We start from the raw sequence: 19488 nt of genomic DNA, 5'->3' as shown, positions 1-19488 counted from the left end.
ACTGGACTTGGACTGGATGGTTAGTCACTCCTGACCCCAGTTAGCATTCGTTGGTGTCGTAATTCAAGACAAATATGCATTATATTTATTTAAATTCACATGCTTTTCTTCCTGTTGAAGGTTATGTTTTATTTTTTTTTATATTATATTTTTGTAAACCTACTTTCAGCTGCGTATTTACCATTTACTTAATAGGAGCCTCATGTGCAGAAGTACATAGACAACCTGAACTGCGTCTCGTGAAAAAGAAGGAAAGATTTTTTTTTTTTACTTGCTTTAGTTTCACCCCCAAGAGACAGATTTAAAAAGACTTTTCTGTGGTCAAAGACCTGGGAGCAGGGGAGGAGGAGGAGGAAAAGAGGCTGCTGTTCGTGTGTTCCCATCACTGGGGAGAGAGAGAGTGGGAAGGAAGAAAATTTAGAGGTAGAGGAGGAAGATGTAGAAGAGGTTAACTGTCGAAAGTTGAGAGGTTTGGATAGAGGTCCTGTTCCTGTGATACCCTGGGGACGAAATTGAGGAAGTGTGCGTATGTGTATGCGTGTGCGCACGCAAATGTGAAAAAGCCAGGAGAGGGAGAAAAAGAAAAGAGTCTGCAGTGAACGAAGAGGACGGCGTGAATGAGTGTGCTGAAAGAGGAAAAGAGTGAGCAAAGTGGAGTGGCAGAAAGGAAAAGAGTGATGTCAGGGGAAATGAAAATGAAGGGAGGGGGTTACGGACAAGAAAAAAGATTGGTAGTGGAGTAGTTTAGAGGTAAGGGGAATAAGATTACAATCTTAGAGGAAGAAAAAAGATAGAAATAAATAAATAAATACAAAGGAGAATTAGGATTGTGTGGCAGTAATACCACCAATCAAAAGAGGTAAATGTGTGCAAGAAAAAGAAAGATGGGAAAATATTTCAGACACACTAAGTAAAGAAAAAATGGATTTTATGTGTGTTCAGAGAGATATATATCAGAAGAAAATAACAAAAGCAGACCAAGAGATCCAGCGATATGTAACCACATTACCAGGAAAGAAAAGAATAGATGTATAGGGTAGGAAAAGGAGAAAGAGTGAACTCTCGGGCCCCTAATGAGAAAGCCATACAGATGAACGAACACATTCCCCTATCCAGGAATGATGAGTTTGGAGGAGAGCAGGCTCCTCTGAATACCTGTATGACTAATGTCTTTTTCACACATTTCACTTCCATCCATCCATCACTGTGTCCACATCCTGTTTCCATGTTTAAATAACAGCCCTCCTTGTTAGCACAAGCTAGGAACTACTGTAACGGTTCCCCCATTTTTATAACTCTCTTCTCACCTCTTTAGGATTTTTTTCTTCATCTTGTTCATCTCCTACTTCTGCAGCTGCACAGTGAAGGAATGAATCTAGTTCCAGCTTAGCCTTTTTAAGGGGTTTTTTTTGTTTTTGTTTATATATTTAAACAAATCTGGTGTTGCATTCCATAACCCATAATCTGCTCTCACTCTCTACACACAAAGCCCCACCCCCAGAGTCAGCGACTAAACCAGGCCTAGCTCACTTATGTATCTTCGTCATTGCTCCAAACTACATTTAGCAACATTTTTAGCCCCACGAGGTGTTGCTTTTGTACCACAGGCACACCTCTGTCTGCAGGTTGCAGCAGCATATTCATTCACATATTCAAACACAGGGAGAACATGCAAACTCCACACAGAAAGACCCCAGCCTGATGGTGGAATTGAACTCAGGACCTTCTTGCTGTGCAGCAACAGTGCTAACCACCGTGCTGCCCCTACACTGCTGAAATGACTGAATTCAGACTGAACTGAACAGTGACAATGTCATCTTAGTTCAGTAACTGTTTAATTGTACCCAGAGCTTTAAAAAAAGATAAATATAAATAAGAACAGCTTCACTGGGAATTTGGCTTTTATGGAATCACGTCTAGGTGTGGGCAATGAGAAAAGAGACAAGTAAACAGACGCCTGGAGATGGACATGTTTATTAGCCTTAGCACTTTCTGGAAAGACTTTAGCAACATGCAGGAAGAGCGTATATTTTGAAACAGGGTAAGGAAACTATGTTTTTGTGGTGTATTTCAATCAGTGTGTTTTAATAAAAGTGCTTGTGACATCTCATGGTTTTCACTTGGCACACTTAGTAGAAAATAAAGAGATATAGATTGTGTAATGCCACTCAGCCTAAAAATACAGTCATATGATTTATGCATGTCATGCGTGCCAATGCTCCACGGCTGGACAATGATGTATTTTCTTAATGTTCAAAAACCCAATTTAATTTTGGGATTGCCCCGCACTTAATAATCTGTTGTGGCTCTCGTCGCTCCTGTTTCTCACGCCAGCCACACAGAAGTGAAAAACTGGAATGCCAGCTGTGATAAAACTAGTCAATCTTTCACTGTTCTTAGTGGATCGCTACTATAATGATTACCCCTAAAACCTTTTATGATTGCACTTAAAACAGTCTGCACTTCTTTGCCTTTTCTTCTTCACTCTCAACCCCCCACACCAGGCTACTCCTTTTCTCCCTTGCACAAAAAATCAACTACGACCTCTAACACAATCACAAGCCAACCAAAAAACAGCATAAGAAGAAGTTCCCGACAGCCAACCAATCATTTTTTGACAAGCACACATTTAAGCAGTATCAAAGGGGGCAATGAATTAAACGCACCTGAAATGTTTGAACTGTATCTGGCCACATCGATTTGATAAACGTCTGTCAGGCGCGCTGTTTTCATGGACCGCCGTTTGTCCTTTCTTTCACATGTTTAACCTACAGGACGTGACCTGAAGTTAGTTGTTTAAGGGTGGATTTTCTTGCAATTGCCTTTTGTTGTTTGCTGGGAAATTGTTTGCTACATGGTGGCCTACTGTGTGTTTTTATTGCTATATTTAGAGAGTATTGTTTTAACCTAAAGGGAGTAATGCAAGGTCAAACAGAGATGCTCAGAAACGAGTTAACTCCCACGCCACTCCTGCTTCCACCTCTCTGTGTTTCTGTTTGTCTTTCTTTGTATGCCTGTCCTATTCACTCGTATTTCATTCCCTTTCTCTTCGCAGACTTACTCCCTTAAATTCCATACTCCCTTATTCCCTTATTCATTTCCTCCTCGCTTCTCCTCTTACCTTCCCTCTTTCCTTCCTCTGTTTCTCCCCCCCTCTCTTTGTTCTGTCCCCTCCATTTCTCTCCATCATTTCCTCCCACCTTTCCAATTCAATCAGGCTACTTTAATCCCTTTTGTTTTCCTAGTGTGCTATTTCACAGTAGAGCGGCTACCGAGCGGTCAAGGTCATGCCTGGCTTCGTGTCAGTGTGGCATATCAAATGATATTAAACTTACTAATTGGCTTTGTGTTTGCTTCCAATGGATGCTTTTAAGACTGTAAATTTACCAAGGAGTAAACTTACTTCTTGAACTTCCTGGAATAATTAGATTGTATTTAAGTTATAATCTAACTTATGAGCTTGTCAAACAACAAATTTGTTCAAAACTGTAGTATTTTGTCTTTTTCTTGGAGGGGTCAGAATGATCCATTTTCTCGTAGATCAAGTTGCACACTCTTCATTCATGCCCAGTATACTAATATACTAATTATTCAGGTCTTACATAACCAGGCTGAATTTACTGCTGATGCTACTACCGGTACTAAAGTTTTCATTTTTCTTCTACCCTCAAGGTCCCCCCAGGGTGTCAGAGCGGGTGAACCATCGGCAGAGCGCACGTCTGGGTCGCACGGTTAAGCTGCCCTGCCCTGTGGAGGGTGACCCCCCTCCCCTCATCATGTGGACCAAAGATGGCCGCAACATCCACAGGGGCTGGACACGGTTCAGGGTGTCACAGCACGCTCTGCGTATTAAGGAGGTGGAGATGGACGATGCAGGAACTTACATCTGTAAGGCCACCAATGGGTTTGGCAGCGTAAATGTCAACTACACACTTATTGTGATAGGTAAGTGTTTGGTGCATGAGACATCAATGTGAACCTTTGGATGAATTACGTAGTAGAACTGTTTGAGCACGAAATGAATCATTTTGTGCTTCAAGTAAATGGTAAATGTAAAATTGAGTTGCACCAGTGCAGGCGATGCAAACTGTTAGTCCGGAGGCATGGAAATTCCTCATCTGTGTGTGCGTCTCAATGTTAATGCCACTATAAAAGAGGCTTTGTTGTGCCATGTTTCTTTTTCCTATACAATGCCCAGAAGGCTGTATTGTTGTTAGTGTCTGGGTGGGTGAGCTGTTATGTGGAGGCAGTAGTCTGTGACTCCTCTGACAACCTTGTTGCACAAATACAAGTGTGTATTTTATTTTATGTACATGGACTCAAATAACCACTTCCCTCAACTCTTATCCATGTAAACAAAATACCTGTTGGAGGGACAGTGTGTCAGCGTACATTTACACATGCAAGCCTCTGTCTTTGCCTGCTCGTGTGTCTGGGTCTGTGTGCCGGTGAACCTCCACACCCGTCTGTGTGCGCGCGCGCTTCATTCCACGAGTTTGTGCACATGCCACCCGATTTTGTGTGTGTCTCTGTGTGTGCGTGCGCGCGTGTGTGTGTGTGTGTGTCAGGTTTCAGTCAGTAGAGTGGATGCCAGCAGAGTGATTAAGGCTGCATAGCGTTCCAGAGAATCTGACTAAAGCTGTACTCTCTATACTGCGTCGGCACTTCAAAGACTGGGTTGAGTGAAATGCTCCGATGCAAATTCATTCATTCGGTGTTTTAAAAGGACAAAAGTATCTTCAATTTGAAATTAAGTCATGCACCAAAGTTAACAGGAGCCAGGTTGAAATCTTAGACAACACAACACTCGCAGAAAACCTAATGATGCAGCGTTTTATCTATCAATGAATATGAAGATTTTCTTCCTATAGATACAGCATAGATTTTATTATCATTGAAATGACAGGTCTGAATTTCGGTTATAGTGTCAACAATACAGTTTCAGTCCCAGTTTTCCATAAATTTGCATATTGCCGGTCGAAAATATCCTTTTATTTTCCTGTAATTATTATCGGTATGCATTCAAAGCTGCATCGGTCTTGACCTGAACTTCAAAGGCAAGCTGGCATACAGAGGGCGGGGGCGGTGGTGGAAGGGTTGGGGGGCAACAGCTGCCGCTGAGGTCATCCAGGCAAGCAGCTGCTGCCCCCTTCTCCCCTCCCTCATTCACTGTCCCTTTCACTCACTTCACATATGCACACACACGTTCATGCTATGCACAGTTAATTGGGCAAATGTATGTATATTATGTGTTTGTCAGTCTCACTGGTAATGAGAACCAATCCTGTGAATTACAACATCAAAACTTGAGAATAGGATCCTTTCCACTTAAAGCAAAGTAAACTGTGCAAAAGTAGACAGTCATACAATATATTGACTTTCAAGCTCATTAGAGCAGCAAGGATTGGCTTGAGAGTTTTGCATGCATGTACATGTACATGTAATTAATTAAAAATCCAAGCAGGGTAATGTAACTTGTATGTTTCCAATAGAAAATGATCGTGGCTTGCAGACTCTGGAAACTGTTTTCGTAGCTGGATCAATCTACATTGGTAAGGATGCTCAGAGCATGGAGCAGTAGTTGTTGCAATACCTTACTCTGTGGACCTTTACCTGTTTCTCTGTTTGATGTACTTTGCTGCTCTGCTAAGGGTTCTCTCACTGTTTCGCTTCCTTGCTTCCACCACACGTCCTCTTCGCTTTCATCTCCCCTCCTTACCTGTGTGGTCCTGTGTTAATTATCTTATGACCGGTCTGTTTCACAGTAATGAGCCCACACCTGCATCTTATTGTATTTCCCTCTCAATTTCTAACCAAGAGTATCATTTAACACCTTTTTCTTATTAGCACCCAATATCAGCGCTCATTCCTCCTTCCCCCAGTCAGCTGGCTCATTTTCCTCCAACCACGTTTAATTTGTACCAATATTTTCACAGTTTCCTATTTTCCCCAGATGTTTTAGCATTCGATTGCCGTAAAACACCCACTGTACTCCGCCTCAGTGGTTGGAAGGCATGGAGAGGCATTTTGTGAAGGCAGGCTTTTGTTGATGTGGGGAAATTGGAAGATTCTTTGAAGGGTTAGTTCTTTTATTGTGTGTAGGTTGGAAAATGTTTGTAAGTAAAATGTGTGCGTGTGTTTGTGTGAGTGTGTGGTTGTTTATTTGAGGACTTTTGCATGCGCGTATGTTCATGCGTCGTTGTGAGAAGATTTATTGGACCACCAATAAAGTGAAACCAAAAAAGATTTTTTTTCTGCTCTACAAACCACAGTGACCTTCAAAAAAACTGAAAAGGCGAGGCAAGCTTCTCTTTCGTACTCCCGCAGTCTTTTCGTGCAGTTTCTTCTCTTTTGTTCTCCCTTATTCGCTTTTCTTTAACTTTGTCTTTTCATATTGTGAATTTTTTTTTCTTTTACTAGAGCAATGAATTATAGAACATTTATAGCTTAAACCAGATGCGATGACAATGAAAGCATGTCTGGAGCAGAATTGGGAAACTGTGCATAAAAAGGACGGAAGGAAATGGCTTGGAGTCGTGTGTGTGTGCGTGCATGCTTGCATTTAGGCGTGCTTTCAGTGCATGTGCGCATAAAAATGCGGTTTTGAGTTTTAATGAGCACGTGCGTGTGTGTCAGTGTGCATATGCAGGTCTGTTCGCAAGTGGGTGACATGATGATTTGTGGTGATTTAAGAGCTCAACCATAGCAGCTGACATCTGTTCATAATTGGAGAACAAAGCGCAAAGACAGGCAGAGAAAGATATCAAACCTCGACCTAACGTATGTTTGAATAAATACGGTTGTACATGATTTATGTTCATCAAGCCGTGGCTACGTAATGAAGACTGAAGCAAGACAAATCACAACATTAAACATGACAAATGGCAAAAACCAAAGCAGGACTATGAAGAAAATTGATTTAGAAAATTATTGTTTCTTCAATAACATCTGGTGATTTAATGCCAGGATTAGCCCACTAATAGCAGTGAACTCCTGACATCACACAGCTCCGCCCTGTTTGTCATGAAACTTTAATGTGGTACTGCACACCAAATAAATGGTTTCACATCGTTGCCTGAGACTGCTTGTTTCCTGGTAGGCCTGCACTTCTTTGACAGCAAATCCAGCTCGTTTTTGCACGTTCAGTCTTTCTTCATTAAACTGCATTGCATGTGTGAGACCGCAGCTGTCTTCCGGCCAGAAGCTAACACATGAGATCACGTTGCAGACCAACATCATCTCGCCATCCGTCAGTTTCTCCATCCTGATGCCCCCTCTTATTTCGTGTTCTCAAATTTCTGATTTTTTTAATTGAGATATCTGGTGCCTCATCTGGAGAGGATGTAGTGGCAGCCAAGGTTTGCAACTTAATTGGTGTGAGTCACACGCAAAGAGAGAAAAGTATGTGTCTGTGATTGCGCAGAGCTTAAAATGAATCTCAAGTAACCCAGTGTCTTGCCCTCGCTACCTCATCCACCTACTTGACAAATTAACCATTTCTGCTCAGGTTAGTTGGTGTTCACTCTAGCATTTGAGGCCTTACAGGAAGTAGGTCCTCAGTAAAAAGCGCAAAACATTAAAAAAGCTGTCATTTTAAGATAGAGCCCAGAAATCATCACGTTGTTTACCCCTCCTCCTCTTGAACTTAAAGATGCCTTAATAGCAGGGGATCTGGTTCCAGGAGAAGTTCCCTTCCTTTGTCTCTCCTTATGGAAATACCTGTTTCATTATAGCGCATAATTTTATTAGATTCTCAACTGAAGAAGTCTCAGCTGGGAATTTTTAATAATGTATGGTAAAAATCAGAAATAAGTTACATTGTATTCCAGAAGTCTTTGCATTTAAAAATGACACGAGCTTATGCTTGATTCGGCCAACAGTTGCAGAAAGTTAGGGCAGAGTTGAAAGAGTGTATGTGCGCCTGTTTCTTCGCCTGTCACAGTCATTTTGTTCGTTTCCGCATCACATTTGTTCCGTTCTCTTTGGTCCTGCTTTTGTTACAACACGCCGCCCTTACAGTGAAGTAGACAAAGCTGTTGCTCCGGATATCAGGGTGGCACTGTGGAGATGTAAACATGCTGGTGTGTATGCGTGCGTGTTCAGGCAGATATGACGCAGCAGAAAGAACGGGTTCAGGTTTCAAAAGCTGTTTACCACCTTGTTGTTTCTTGTAACGATAAACATTAAGATGCACATGGATATATTTACTGCATCTTTTTGCATATACATGTCAACAAGACGGGACAGGAAAATATTTGTCCAATCCCTCACATGCACATGTCACCAGCAAATGTGGACAAAATACAGATGCAAACTGACATCAGCACAGTCGCACACTCCTCAGAGGCCCCTGCCTCCATTTCACGCTTGTCTGTCCCACATCCTCTCGTTCTGCCTCGTTTCACTTCCAGCAAAGAGGAGGAAAGAAGATGGACATGGGGGAGACGCAGCAAAAGAAAACAGAGCCGTCAACAATGCCGGAGAATAAAAGAGAACAATAAAATCTACGGAAGTCTTGGAAAAGCTGTCTTAACAGGTTGAGATGCATTCAAAGCAGTGTAGGGATAAGGAGAGTTGTATCTGCTGCGTCTCCTTTTACCTAACACTGAGGTGGTCTGTGGAAAATAGTAGCCACGAATACTTATCTCTCTTAACTTCTCATGCAAACTACAACCAACTCTTCTCACAGTCACCTTCTCTCTGCTTTTTTTCCCGTCCTTTTTTCATCCACCTCAAATATCCTTCTTGTATTTCTCTCAAAACCCTCCTGCAGTTGGATTCCTTCAGCATTACCAGTCAAGAGGAGACGTCTTTTCTCTTGAGCGTCTTTCACCTCCTCGTTCTTTTGCCTTCTGTTTGCCTTCATGCTCCATTAACATCTGTGTATGTCCATGTGTGTGTGTGTGTGTGTCTGAGTGCATATGGCTTTTTCTCTACTGATTGTACGCCAAGTAAAGCTCTCACAGACCCCTAATGGGTCTTAAATACCCCGTGCTAGCTTTGACTTCAATTCTCCGCACTAGATGCCATCTGTCAGTCAACAAGCCTTTTTCTCAAGGCCCAAGCAGTGACTCATTTTGAGGAGAAAATCCACCCGAAAACTGAAGTGAAGCACACGTTTCATATGATTACAGAGAGTGTAAGTGGTATGTCTAACTGAAGGCTGAAAACTCTTTAAATTACAGTTTTTCTATGAAATCCTCCCATTCCTCTCACTGTCGTGTGTCAGAGTTAGATTCAGAGTTAGGGAAAACTGACATCTGCTTCCACTTTCCCACTCGTTACTTCTAATGTAGTTACTGCTAGTAGTAGAAGCTAAATGCATATTGGTATCGACAATATATGGCCAAAACTTCGAAAAGCACCATCTGCTTGATTGTGGAAGAATCTGGAAGACTAGCAGGACGGTGTGCCCTGCTGCACCACAGCAACTGCGCGGTAACAGCTCAGAGGCCAAGGCACTGACCAGGCCTCCAAACTTCACAGATCTCAGTGCCGTCAAGAGTGTGTGCGCCGAGCAAACAGATCCACAGGAGCCAAAGTATCCATCCAGACTGCTTAAGTATTACCAAGGTAGTTTTAACATTGTGGTTGATTCATAGATGTTGTATTAATGTGTTACTGTTGGGTTATCAGGTGAGAGCCGTACGTGTGTCAGAAAGATTAATGGGCTGGGAAAAACCATTAAGCTTTAGTGCAGGTAACTTTCTTTAAAATTACACGTTCTGACAAACTTATAATGTAGCAATTTAATGCTGTAATTGCTTTTTTTTAAGTCAACTTAATAGCAAATACAGCTGTTGAGTAAAGACAGTACTGCTCAGTATGCAGAGTATTTCTGTTTTACTGGCACTCGACCTCTACGTATCCTCTCCGTCTTGCTCTTTGCTGTATTCTGCGCTCTGTTAATTCTGTTTGAGGAAGGAATTTGATCTTAACTTCATTTACCAGCTCCTCAAAACTCTAAAGCAAACACATTTTCACCCTTGGTTTCCACAGCAACTCTCCCACAGCTAATCTGAGGTGTAATGTTACCTCTCTGTGTGTTTTGGCACAGCAGCGTCCTTTGAGTGAAAAACATGAGACTAATAAGAAATGTAGCAGGGTTTTATATGTATCATTTGATGCCCCATCACTCACATCATGAAGTGCACTCCGTCCCCAGATATGGGTAAAACTACACGAAACTGAAAATTTGAGGATGCGAGATGCTTTAAAGTATCTCAGTTTGTCAATTAAGGCGGACGTGTCCAACAGTGATAGAAGATGGGAGAATCTGAAAGGCAGGGAGGGTGAGGACATATCACAATGAAAGCAAGCTAGACTGGAGGAAATATAATTGTAGAAACTGGGTTTGAAGTGGAAGAGTGGAGAGCTAAGGTTATAATTCTTTAAAAGGTCTTAAAGGTAAATGTTTTTCTATAAAAATCTACCATTTTGTATTATGGACAATTAAAAAATGTTTGGAAAAAATCTATATTTTTAATAAATTCACAGAACACATGTCGCATTACATTTATGCCGAACTAGACATCGGAACCACATCTTGTTTTTTCGATGGGGTACTAAGAATAAGTGCGCTGTGTGCTTCTGATGACCATCAATGACATAGGTAAGTGCAAATTCAGTAACATTTTATTAATTCTTATTGATTTTGGTTGTTATAAACTCATAAAATTGCTTCCAAAGGGTTTAAAACCCTTAAATCTAACTGTCTTTAAGCATAGGAACCAGAGATTACTGTGTGACAAAACATTTTAATTTAAGATGCTCTGTTTTGCAAAGTTTTTACACAGTCGTATAAGCTTAAGAGAAGCTCTTAACCTCTTAACTTTGAATAGACAGAAAATGTCAGCATGATTACCAATTTAATCTCTATTTTAAACCAAAAAAGAGTCATAATCCAAATTTACATTTTTTGATAACTGTCCATCCTGGACATCAGACACCACAAAAGATAACTGCAGATAAAAGTATACATTTTTAACAAACAAATGATACATTTAGAGATCACAGCCTGCTGTTAGAGAATCAACAAGTTAAGATGTGAGCAGGTGATTTAGCAGGGAGAGCTCGGTGCAATTGTAAGAGGCATCGACAAAGCCTCTCAAGGAGACACTCGCTGTTTCCAGAGTGGGTCCTTATGGGAGATGTGTCCTGCACCCCCATCACTTAACAGCCACCCACTGCCACTCCAAAGCCTCACCCCACCTGCAAATGAAAGCAAACAAGGTGCTTCGGAGAGCCTCTCTGCATAACTTGCAGTCCCTCACACAGAGCAACAATGACGCTACAAACTCACAGCAGTGGGGTTAACCTCTCCAAAAAACTAATTGGTGAAGTCTCTCACACACACACACACTACAAATGACTGGGAGGAGGGGAAGATGGAGGAGAGGAGGGAAGAAGGAGGGAGGAAATGAGGGATTAAGAAAGAGGAGGGAGTAGCGCAACAGATAACTAACATGTAGTACGTCAAATAAATCTGTGAATAATGTAAGTTATATAATAGTTGGATAATAGTGTATCTCTGGGTTCTGTTTAAACAGATAAACAATACTTTAAACTGCTGAAACCATGAGGGATACTGCAGCACGATATTTCCATTTAAAAATACTTAAATATGCGATTAGCTATGTGATATGAATCAAATGATATACTGATCAAGACAACAACAAAAAAAGTTCCCGAAAGTTTTACAAAGAACGAAGGAAAGGGAAGTGAATGGCTGAGTGTGGGTATTCGTGCCTGATCGGAGGAGTTAGCAGGGGAGCTGAACTTCTGAATAGACAGCTTAGTGGCCATTATACGGTCTAGAGGATTAGTCCTGTTAACTATTGTTACCCTCAGGGGGTAGCAGCACACACACACACACACACACACACACACACACACACACACACAAATACGCAAGCATTCATGCTGCCATACCTAGACGCGTGTATTTTTTTCCTTTTTATACACTAATTTTATTTATTTATTTATTTATTTATTTATTTTCTATCACATAGATATTAACTCATGCGCAGATAACTTGGAACACACATGCCATACACCCCCACCCTCCCACCTTGCCCTGTAACTCCATAATAGGCCAGTCTATTGACAGACCTGCTTGTTCGCTCGAGGAGTCTTTTCTCATTAAGACCAGGATTTTGTCGCTGGCCCCGCAGGCTCCATTGTCCACTTAGAGCACGTTATTAGGCCTTCCCTCTGTAACAACCCCTGTGCTGAATAGACCTGAGAGGAGTGGAGAGCCTGCGGAGGGCAGAACAGGGTCTGGCAATTAGCAAAGACATGTTTGAAGAGAAAAGGGGGGGGGAGAATGGAGAACTGGGGGAGAAAGAGCGAGCAGACCTGTGCTACAAAAAGCTTTCGTTTGAAGTTTTAGAAACTTTTGTCTGCTTTTGCTGCTTTCACTGTTGTGCCGTCATCAAAGCCAAAGACAGGTTCTTCAGCACACACCATCCCTCCTCTTCCCTTCCCCTCTGTTCTTTTCTGTTCTTCCCTCGTTTGTTACTCTTCTCCTCCAAAGTGCATTTGTGTCCACGCTGAAAGGCTCTGTATCTTCTGCGTTCGCTTTGATGTCTTAATGACGACATGGAGAGCAAATTATTCTCAGCGATTCCCTCCTTTATTCTTTTTGTCACTTTTTCGGATTCCAGCAATTACATCTGGCTTTTCCAGATGTCACTGCACTGACAGCAAGCAGGACAGGATACGACAGAACAACTCACACTCAAACTTGTTCCACTTATCAAAATGTTTATCGCAGTTTGAACTATGCATCCCAAAGCTGGTGCTCTATCTGGATTTGATGAAGCCTTGTTGACTTGTCAGTGTTTTCCTGTCATGTGTTTATAGGTATGCAGTCTAAACAGTTTTTTTAAAGCTGCCTCTATTTCATATCTATTTAAGCTTCAGGAAGTTTGATTAAATGCTTTATCTCGCCTATTTCTAAACGTTCGGCATAGCTGGAATGAAATAAGCAAAGAAAAAATATGATTAGAGAAAATTACCGCAGACAGAAATATCTTAAGAAATTACATGTAATTTGAAACAGATAACGTCACCATTAAAGAAGAAATGAGCTCCAACAGACGGGTTTTGTTCCGAGCCATCAGGTGTGGGTCTGCATGTAGTTACTTGCATAATTTTGCAGCATTCCAGCGCATTATATTTCACCAAAATGCATGCACAATACATTTCCCTCTCTGTTCTCTGGGTAAGATGTGTGTGTAGTTTTCCCCATGGTTCTTAGGCAAATACAGCAATGGGTCTACGGCGCCTCTGCTATCAGGCCTGAGTTTGATCAGTGTGACAGTATCCTGAAAACTGATACACTCACACGAAAACACACACCACACACTCTGTGGCCGTGACCTCAAGCTCCTCTCCACAATGCTGTTTTCTAACGCTGTTTGCATTTTAATGAGTATATGATATTTGGAGATTTAAGTGCTGCGTCAGCCTCCCTCCCTCCTTTTTTTTTGCCTGAACATCTCAATCCTAAATTTGTGTTGTGATTTATTCTGTGTTCATCGCCATGTAAGTGTTTATGTATCAAACATACTGAATTTAGCACTTTGACATAAGATTATACACAGTTGCATCCATCCATTCGCGTCCGCTTCTCCTTTTCAGGGTCGCGGGGGGCGCTGGAGCCTATCCCAGCTGTCATAGGGCGAGAGGCGGGGTACACCCTGGGCAGGTCGCCGGTCTGTCGCAGGGCCAACACACAGAGACAGACAACCATTCGTGCTCACATTCACTCCCGCATTCACACCTATGGGCAATTTTGATTAATCAATTAACCTATCCCCATAAACTGCATTATCTCGGTGGGAGGAAGCCGGAGCACCCGGAGGGAACCCACGCAAACTCCACCCAGAAAGACCCCGGCCTGATGGTGGAATTGAACTCAGGACCTTCTTGCTGTGCTGTAACAGTGCTAACCACCATGCAACCGTGCTGCCTGCACAGTTGCAATCAAGGCTAATATTTTTTGACAGTTAACGTTTAGCTTTACGTGTGTCTGATTTAAACTATTGTGCTCTTAGTGACCAAAAGAATAGTTACTAGTATCAGCTATAAGGTAAAACAGAAGTAAGAATATTAGTGAGAAAGGAGTGTGTATCGCTGCTGTCAGACAATTTTTAAATAATTTAAACAAGCCAGAAAGTTAACATCCAGTCGACCCATCAGATTCCTTTCTCTTTACTATACTAGTGATGGTTTGCTACATCATGACTTCAGACACCTCATTAGGTCGAAAAGACAGCGGTCCGACATACTGCATCGATTGGATCAAGGCAGACGTCTGTTTCAGTGTCCTTCGGTCATTCACAGGCTTCCAGCAGTGTCACCATGGTTTTGCTGGTTGTTAGCAGAATTTATTCACTATCAAAGAAACGTGCTATTTTGTTTTACTTTGAAGTGCATGTCAATATGTAGTTAATAGGTCCTGGGATACAGCGTGTACTTGGAACACACACAGAATGAATGCAGTTATCTTCTCTACTAAAATGTTCTCTAGGGGAGTAAAATACGACAGTTTGAGGTGAGCAAGAAAGCATCCCACTGAGTGTAGACAAAAAGTTGCATTGTTATTAATCCACAAACAGCTCTGAGTAACAAGAATGACTGTTGAACAAAGCAGGAATTGGGGTGAGTCATGTTGAAACATGGCCCAGCGGCGCATCGTGATGTGAGGGTTAGTTTTACATTGTTGTAAATAGTTGTTCATCAAAGACATCCTCTCAGCATGTAGCCTCACACAGCAGAGCATGCCAGCAACTTTGAAGTTCAAGAAGACAACCGCATATTGTCAGCATGTACGCAATTAAATGCATACACAACAGCATGGGGACGCACGTTGGAACACCTAATGAGCACCCGTGCAGATCCGTGCCGAAACGGTGATACGTGCATGTTTGTGCAAAGTTAACAAGCTCATCCGCACACTTGTGGCATATTCACGCTCAACAGGTTCGGTGTTCGCTTTGAAGTGTGGCTAGACAGTTACATTCCAGCACGGATCACAGCAGAGTTCAGCAGTAAGCAGAGCAGTGGTCTACAGACCGGGCTCTTTGTTAGGGAATAGTAATTTCTGGGTTTCAGACTTAAAAAAATTCTACAGTTATTATTAGAACGCCAGCTTGGTGGGGGTTTTGGCAGGTTAGGAGTTGACAAGTAAGGCCCCAGTCACACAGGCCTACACACCTATTAGCGCACAGGTGTCGAACTCCAGGCCTCGAGGGCCAGTGTCCTGCAGGTGTCCTTGATCCAACACAGCTGATTTCAATAGCTAAATGACCTCCTCAACATGTGTTGAATTTCTCCAGAAGCCTGGTAATGAACTAATCGTTTGATTCAGTTGTGTTGCCACAGGGTGAGATCTAAAACCTGCAGGACACCAGACCTCGAGGCCTGGAGTTCGACACCCCTGTATTAGCGACTGTCTGGCAACCACTGGTAACAAGGAAAAAAGGTGTAGGTGAGAGGTTGTTGGCTGTTGCTGCTTGAAATTGGTTGCAAAGAGGTATATGATGCTGCAGTTGCCTTGCTCACTAGCAGATTGCCGCAGTCGCCCACAGTTTGTATGGAAATGACTGCCAAACACTTAACGGCTAATGAAACTGAAAAGTGCACCTCACACTGGAAACAGAGACCATTTGTTCATTTAAAGTGAATATGTTGCTTCAGCAGTGAGGCATAACTTTTACTTTGAAGACAGACGCTCTCTGTTTCCAGTTTGCGTGACACGTTTAAGGTTTCGCTACTGCTCAGTGGTTTGTTTCCAAGTGTTTGCAGACAAGTCTGCATCTTCCATGCAAACTAGAGGTCTAAGCAGCAATCTGCTAGCAATCACAGCACTCAAAACTTAGCTTTTGGTGCAACACCCTCAGCTGGTCAGGAAATATATTTTTTACTTGTTGTTTGTCCACTGTGACAAAATAGCTGTCAGTCAACTTGAATTTCATTGTTGGGAAGAGGGCGTAGAAGATGGAGCCCAATTGTACATGAGAGGAAGGGAGAAATGTATAGTGAGCAGGTGCAGGGCACATCATACAGTACCACGTGGTTTTTACCAAACATCAAACATCTTAGAACATTGTTTTATATGGTCAGACCTTTCCAGGCTTATGTATTGTAGACTCTTCATTTCACTCTCTGCACAAATTTGAAGCAATGTGTTGTTTTTACTTCTTATGGAAGTGTTCAGAAAGAAAGTGTTTTGATCAGCTTTATCAACAGGCAAGTCCTATTTTAAGTAGAAACTGAGATTTGGGAGGAAACCCAGGTAGAAAGGTTGTTTTCAGCCGCCTTGATTGCACCGATTGCCTGTTGTGAAAATGAATTAAACAATGTAAGAAGAGAAAAAAGGTTAATTGGGGACAAAACTTTTGCTAATGAGCAGATATTTGACTAGAATATAATTTGATACAGGGCAGAGCAGGGTGGGCGAGCGAGAGAATGATTGAGAGTGCTGAGCCGAGGCCGTCGGTGTCTGTTTCAAAGGCGGCACGTGGCGATGGATGTGAGAGATTCGTTAATTCTGCAGAGCAGAGCACTGCCTTGAAGTTTACTAGGGTTACACGCGCAGCAGCTGGACGGACACACAGTCTCAAAAGCATACACAACCAGGTACAAATGCTGTCCACACGCAGACATAAAAGAGCGCACGTATGCTTATAGGCACCCACACACACATAAATCAAGGCAGATGCAGTAATTACAAGTTCAGCACACTCAGGTAATTTTATGCATAAATACAAACCCGTCGGTACAAAAACAATAATTTGTAGGACATACATTTAACTTTATTAAATGTTTCATTTGCAGCCAGATTTATTCTTTTGCTTTTTAACGCATAATAGTCGTTTAACACTGACACAAGCACATTGCTGCTGTTTTCGCATCCTTGAGGAACTGCTGCAGCGTTTCTGCCCCCTGCTGAGCAGCAGGTTCGTCACTTGGCGAGGAAGCAATAATTTATCGATGGGGACATCATCTATTTTTGGAAGATGACAGTTGTTTTACGAGCCAGGATGATTTGAGGCTGGAGCAAATTACTAAATATATCTGACTTGGTGCAACATTAAGAGCCGGTGCATTTTCTGCATCCTATCAGATCATATACCTCAGTATATTTGTAAAGCAATGTCTCAAACAAGTTTTTCAAATAGTTTTTTAATGTAATTAATTTTTTATTTTTTTTGGTTTGTTTGTTTTTTGTTTGTTGGTTAAGTCACTGGTAACTAGTCAGACTTAACGCTTATGTAAAGCACACCGTGGGAAAATAAGTCATGCACGTTGTCCAGATCATTGACGAATAGTGTTTTAGTCACAAATGTTTCGAGTTTGAATGCTGTTATTGTTACTACCACATTCTTTAGTGCTGTGTTTTTGCTGAAACTTGTCGCTCCAGTTCATTTACAGCAATGCATATGTGCATCCTTTCACATGCATGTTAAATATTGTTTAACCCATCTATATAGTACATTGACACACTTGGTTTCCACTTTTGTTATCTCAGAGGCCCTCCGTCATCCCCTCTGAGCAGCAAACGTGAAGTAATTCAGTAATTCCACTGAATCATTTCTGACCTTGTCTGGATTGCCTCCATCATGGCTAAAGCTTTACACTGCAGCTGTATGTTTGCCAGATTCCTGCATGGCGTCCATATTGTCTCCATTTTTGGCTAATCTCTGTTTGTGTTCAGTGCTTGACCCTGCTCCTCTTTCAGCGAAGTGTGAACAGTGATGTAAAACAGCTACACGAATAAGCGCACATGCAAAGATTTATATACCATCACAGTAACACACAGATGGAAAAAAGGGTGAAAAGGAAAAGTAAGAAGAACAAATTAAATACTTTACTTTCATACTGAGGCTTTAAAAAACTAAATAAACCTAGCCAGATGCTTGTGCTACACAGACACACACCCACGTACTTCACATTAACCAACACACAAAGAAAATTGAAAACTTGATCCTTTACTGTATGTTTTCAGAACTCATAAATCCCATTGCTGTGTGATGTTTATGAGGGAGTGTGTGGAACCACTTGTGCCTGTATGTTATTTCACCACCCTGTTGATATTTTACGCTCTGACACAGTCCATGTTCGGGGTTGGAGGAGCTCAAGATACTTCATGTGTTGGTTTTTCGTGACTAAACCGAGGCCTCATTGTTGTATTAAGTCTGACCGCCAAGGGTCACAGTTTCTGAAAATATACCATACATATAAACAACTGCTGCAAAACGGATCTGCACTTATTAACACTCCATAAAAACCTAGCATGCTAATCACATATTGTGTATTTAAATAATATCAAATGGTGATTGAATAAGACAGGATTTGTGCTTTGTCAGCTGGAAGAGATATCACTGAACTCTCATTACCGTATATTCTTCTGGCACATTCTGGTGAATCTTTTTGCAACTACTGACTCATTGTAGCAGAAATGAGGAGGAAATAAAATTGCTATCGATCCCAGATGGAAAAATCCCGTTCCTTTAGTTAGGGCCTGGGCTCAGCAATAGGAAAACAGGTAGAAGCCCTCAATTGTGTATTATTATGTTGGTATATTACGTTTCAATACATTCAGGACACTATATGGATAAAACTATTCTGCCTTACTCTATTCTATAGGTTTAACGTGTAGGTAGGTTTATTAATGGTACACCGGTAAGCCACCTGAGAGATAATTTAACTATATATATTAGGGGTGCAAAGATACACAAAATTCACGGTTCGGTTCAATACTTTGGTGTCACGGTTCGATATTTTTTCGATACAAAAAAATGTTCATGCCTTTTTAATTTGTCATTTATTAAAATTATAAATATATATTTTAACTCAAAAGTACAGTTTTTAAAATTAATGTTGCTGAAAGAACAAAATAATAATAATAAAAATAAATCTATCTGATCGAGAAATCACTCATCTTTGGAAAAGAGAGTTTATTACAGAGAAATGGCTCTTTCCAAAATAAAAGCTCTACTATACGCTTCTTCTGGGATATATTCTCAGCAGCATATTAAACATATCAGGTCCCCATAAGGAGAATCATGTGCTAATGGCTGTCTAAATGACTCAGGTAAAGTTTGTAGCATGCGTGCTTGTTGTTTTTGTCTGCTTCCTCTTGTCTTTGCGCTAGGATGATGTCGGCGTAAATGTGCAGTCATATTCGTTGTGTTCCCACTAGTGCTGTCAGCGTTAATCTCATTAAAATGACGTCAACGCCATGAAGCAGCAAATCTCCGTTAACAAGTTACCGCGGATTGCCCTGTGCGTGGAGCTGGACAGCGTCAACACCTTAACAAGATAACTGCGCTAACCCACTAGTTCCCACCAATTGAGCATTGCGTGGCACATTCGACATACTGTTTTACTTTTGTCCATGACGCGCTTACCATCAGGGTCATGCTTCACATGAAAACCAAAATAGTTCCAAACGCCAGCTCTGAATGAGGGTGGGGG

At 41.6% G+C, this 19488-nt stretch overlaps 1 protein-coding gene across 3 annotated transcripts in view; it reads left to right on the top strand.

Annotated features, from left to right (window-relative positions):
* Positions 1-19488, top strand: part of fgfrl1a (fibroblast growth factor receptor like 1a) — a 67714-nt gene that overhangs the window by 23565 nt on the left and 24661 nt on the right. For 2 of the 3 annotated variants that reach the window (XM_086260429.1, XM_086260425.1), the window contains exons 3-4: positions 3673-3945; positions 5493-5552. In XM_086260429.1, coding sequence (XP_086116555.1) covers positions 3673-3945; positions 5493-5552 — 333 coding nt within the window. The remainder of the gene's footprint in view (positions 1-3672; positions 3946-5492; positions 5553-19488) is intronic. The other variant, XM_086260435.1, reaches the window with a different exon arrangement.

The sequence above is a fragment of the Aulonocara sp. 'chitande type north' Nkhata Bay genome, linkage group LG2 (assembly GCF_057382095.1).
Source record: "Aulonocara sp. 'chitande type north' Nkhata Bay isolate Kocher_YH1m ecotype deep benthic linkage group LG2, A_spYH_male_GT1.1, whole genome shotgun sequence".
Lineage (NCBI taxonomy): Eukaryota > Metazoa > Chordata > Actinopteri > Cichliformes > Cichlidae > Aulonocara > Aulonocara sp. 'chitande type north' Nkhata Bay.
This window is presented reverse-complemented; position numbering and strand designations above follow the sequence as displayed.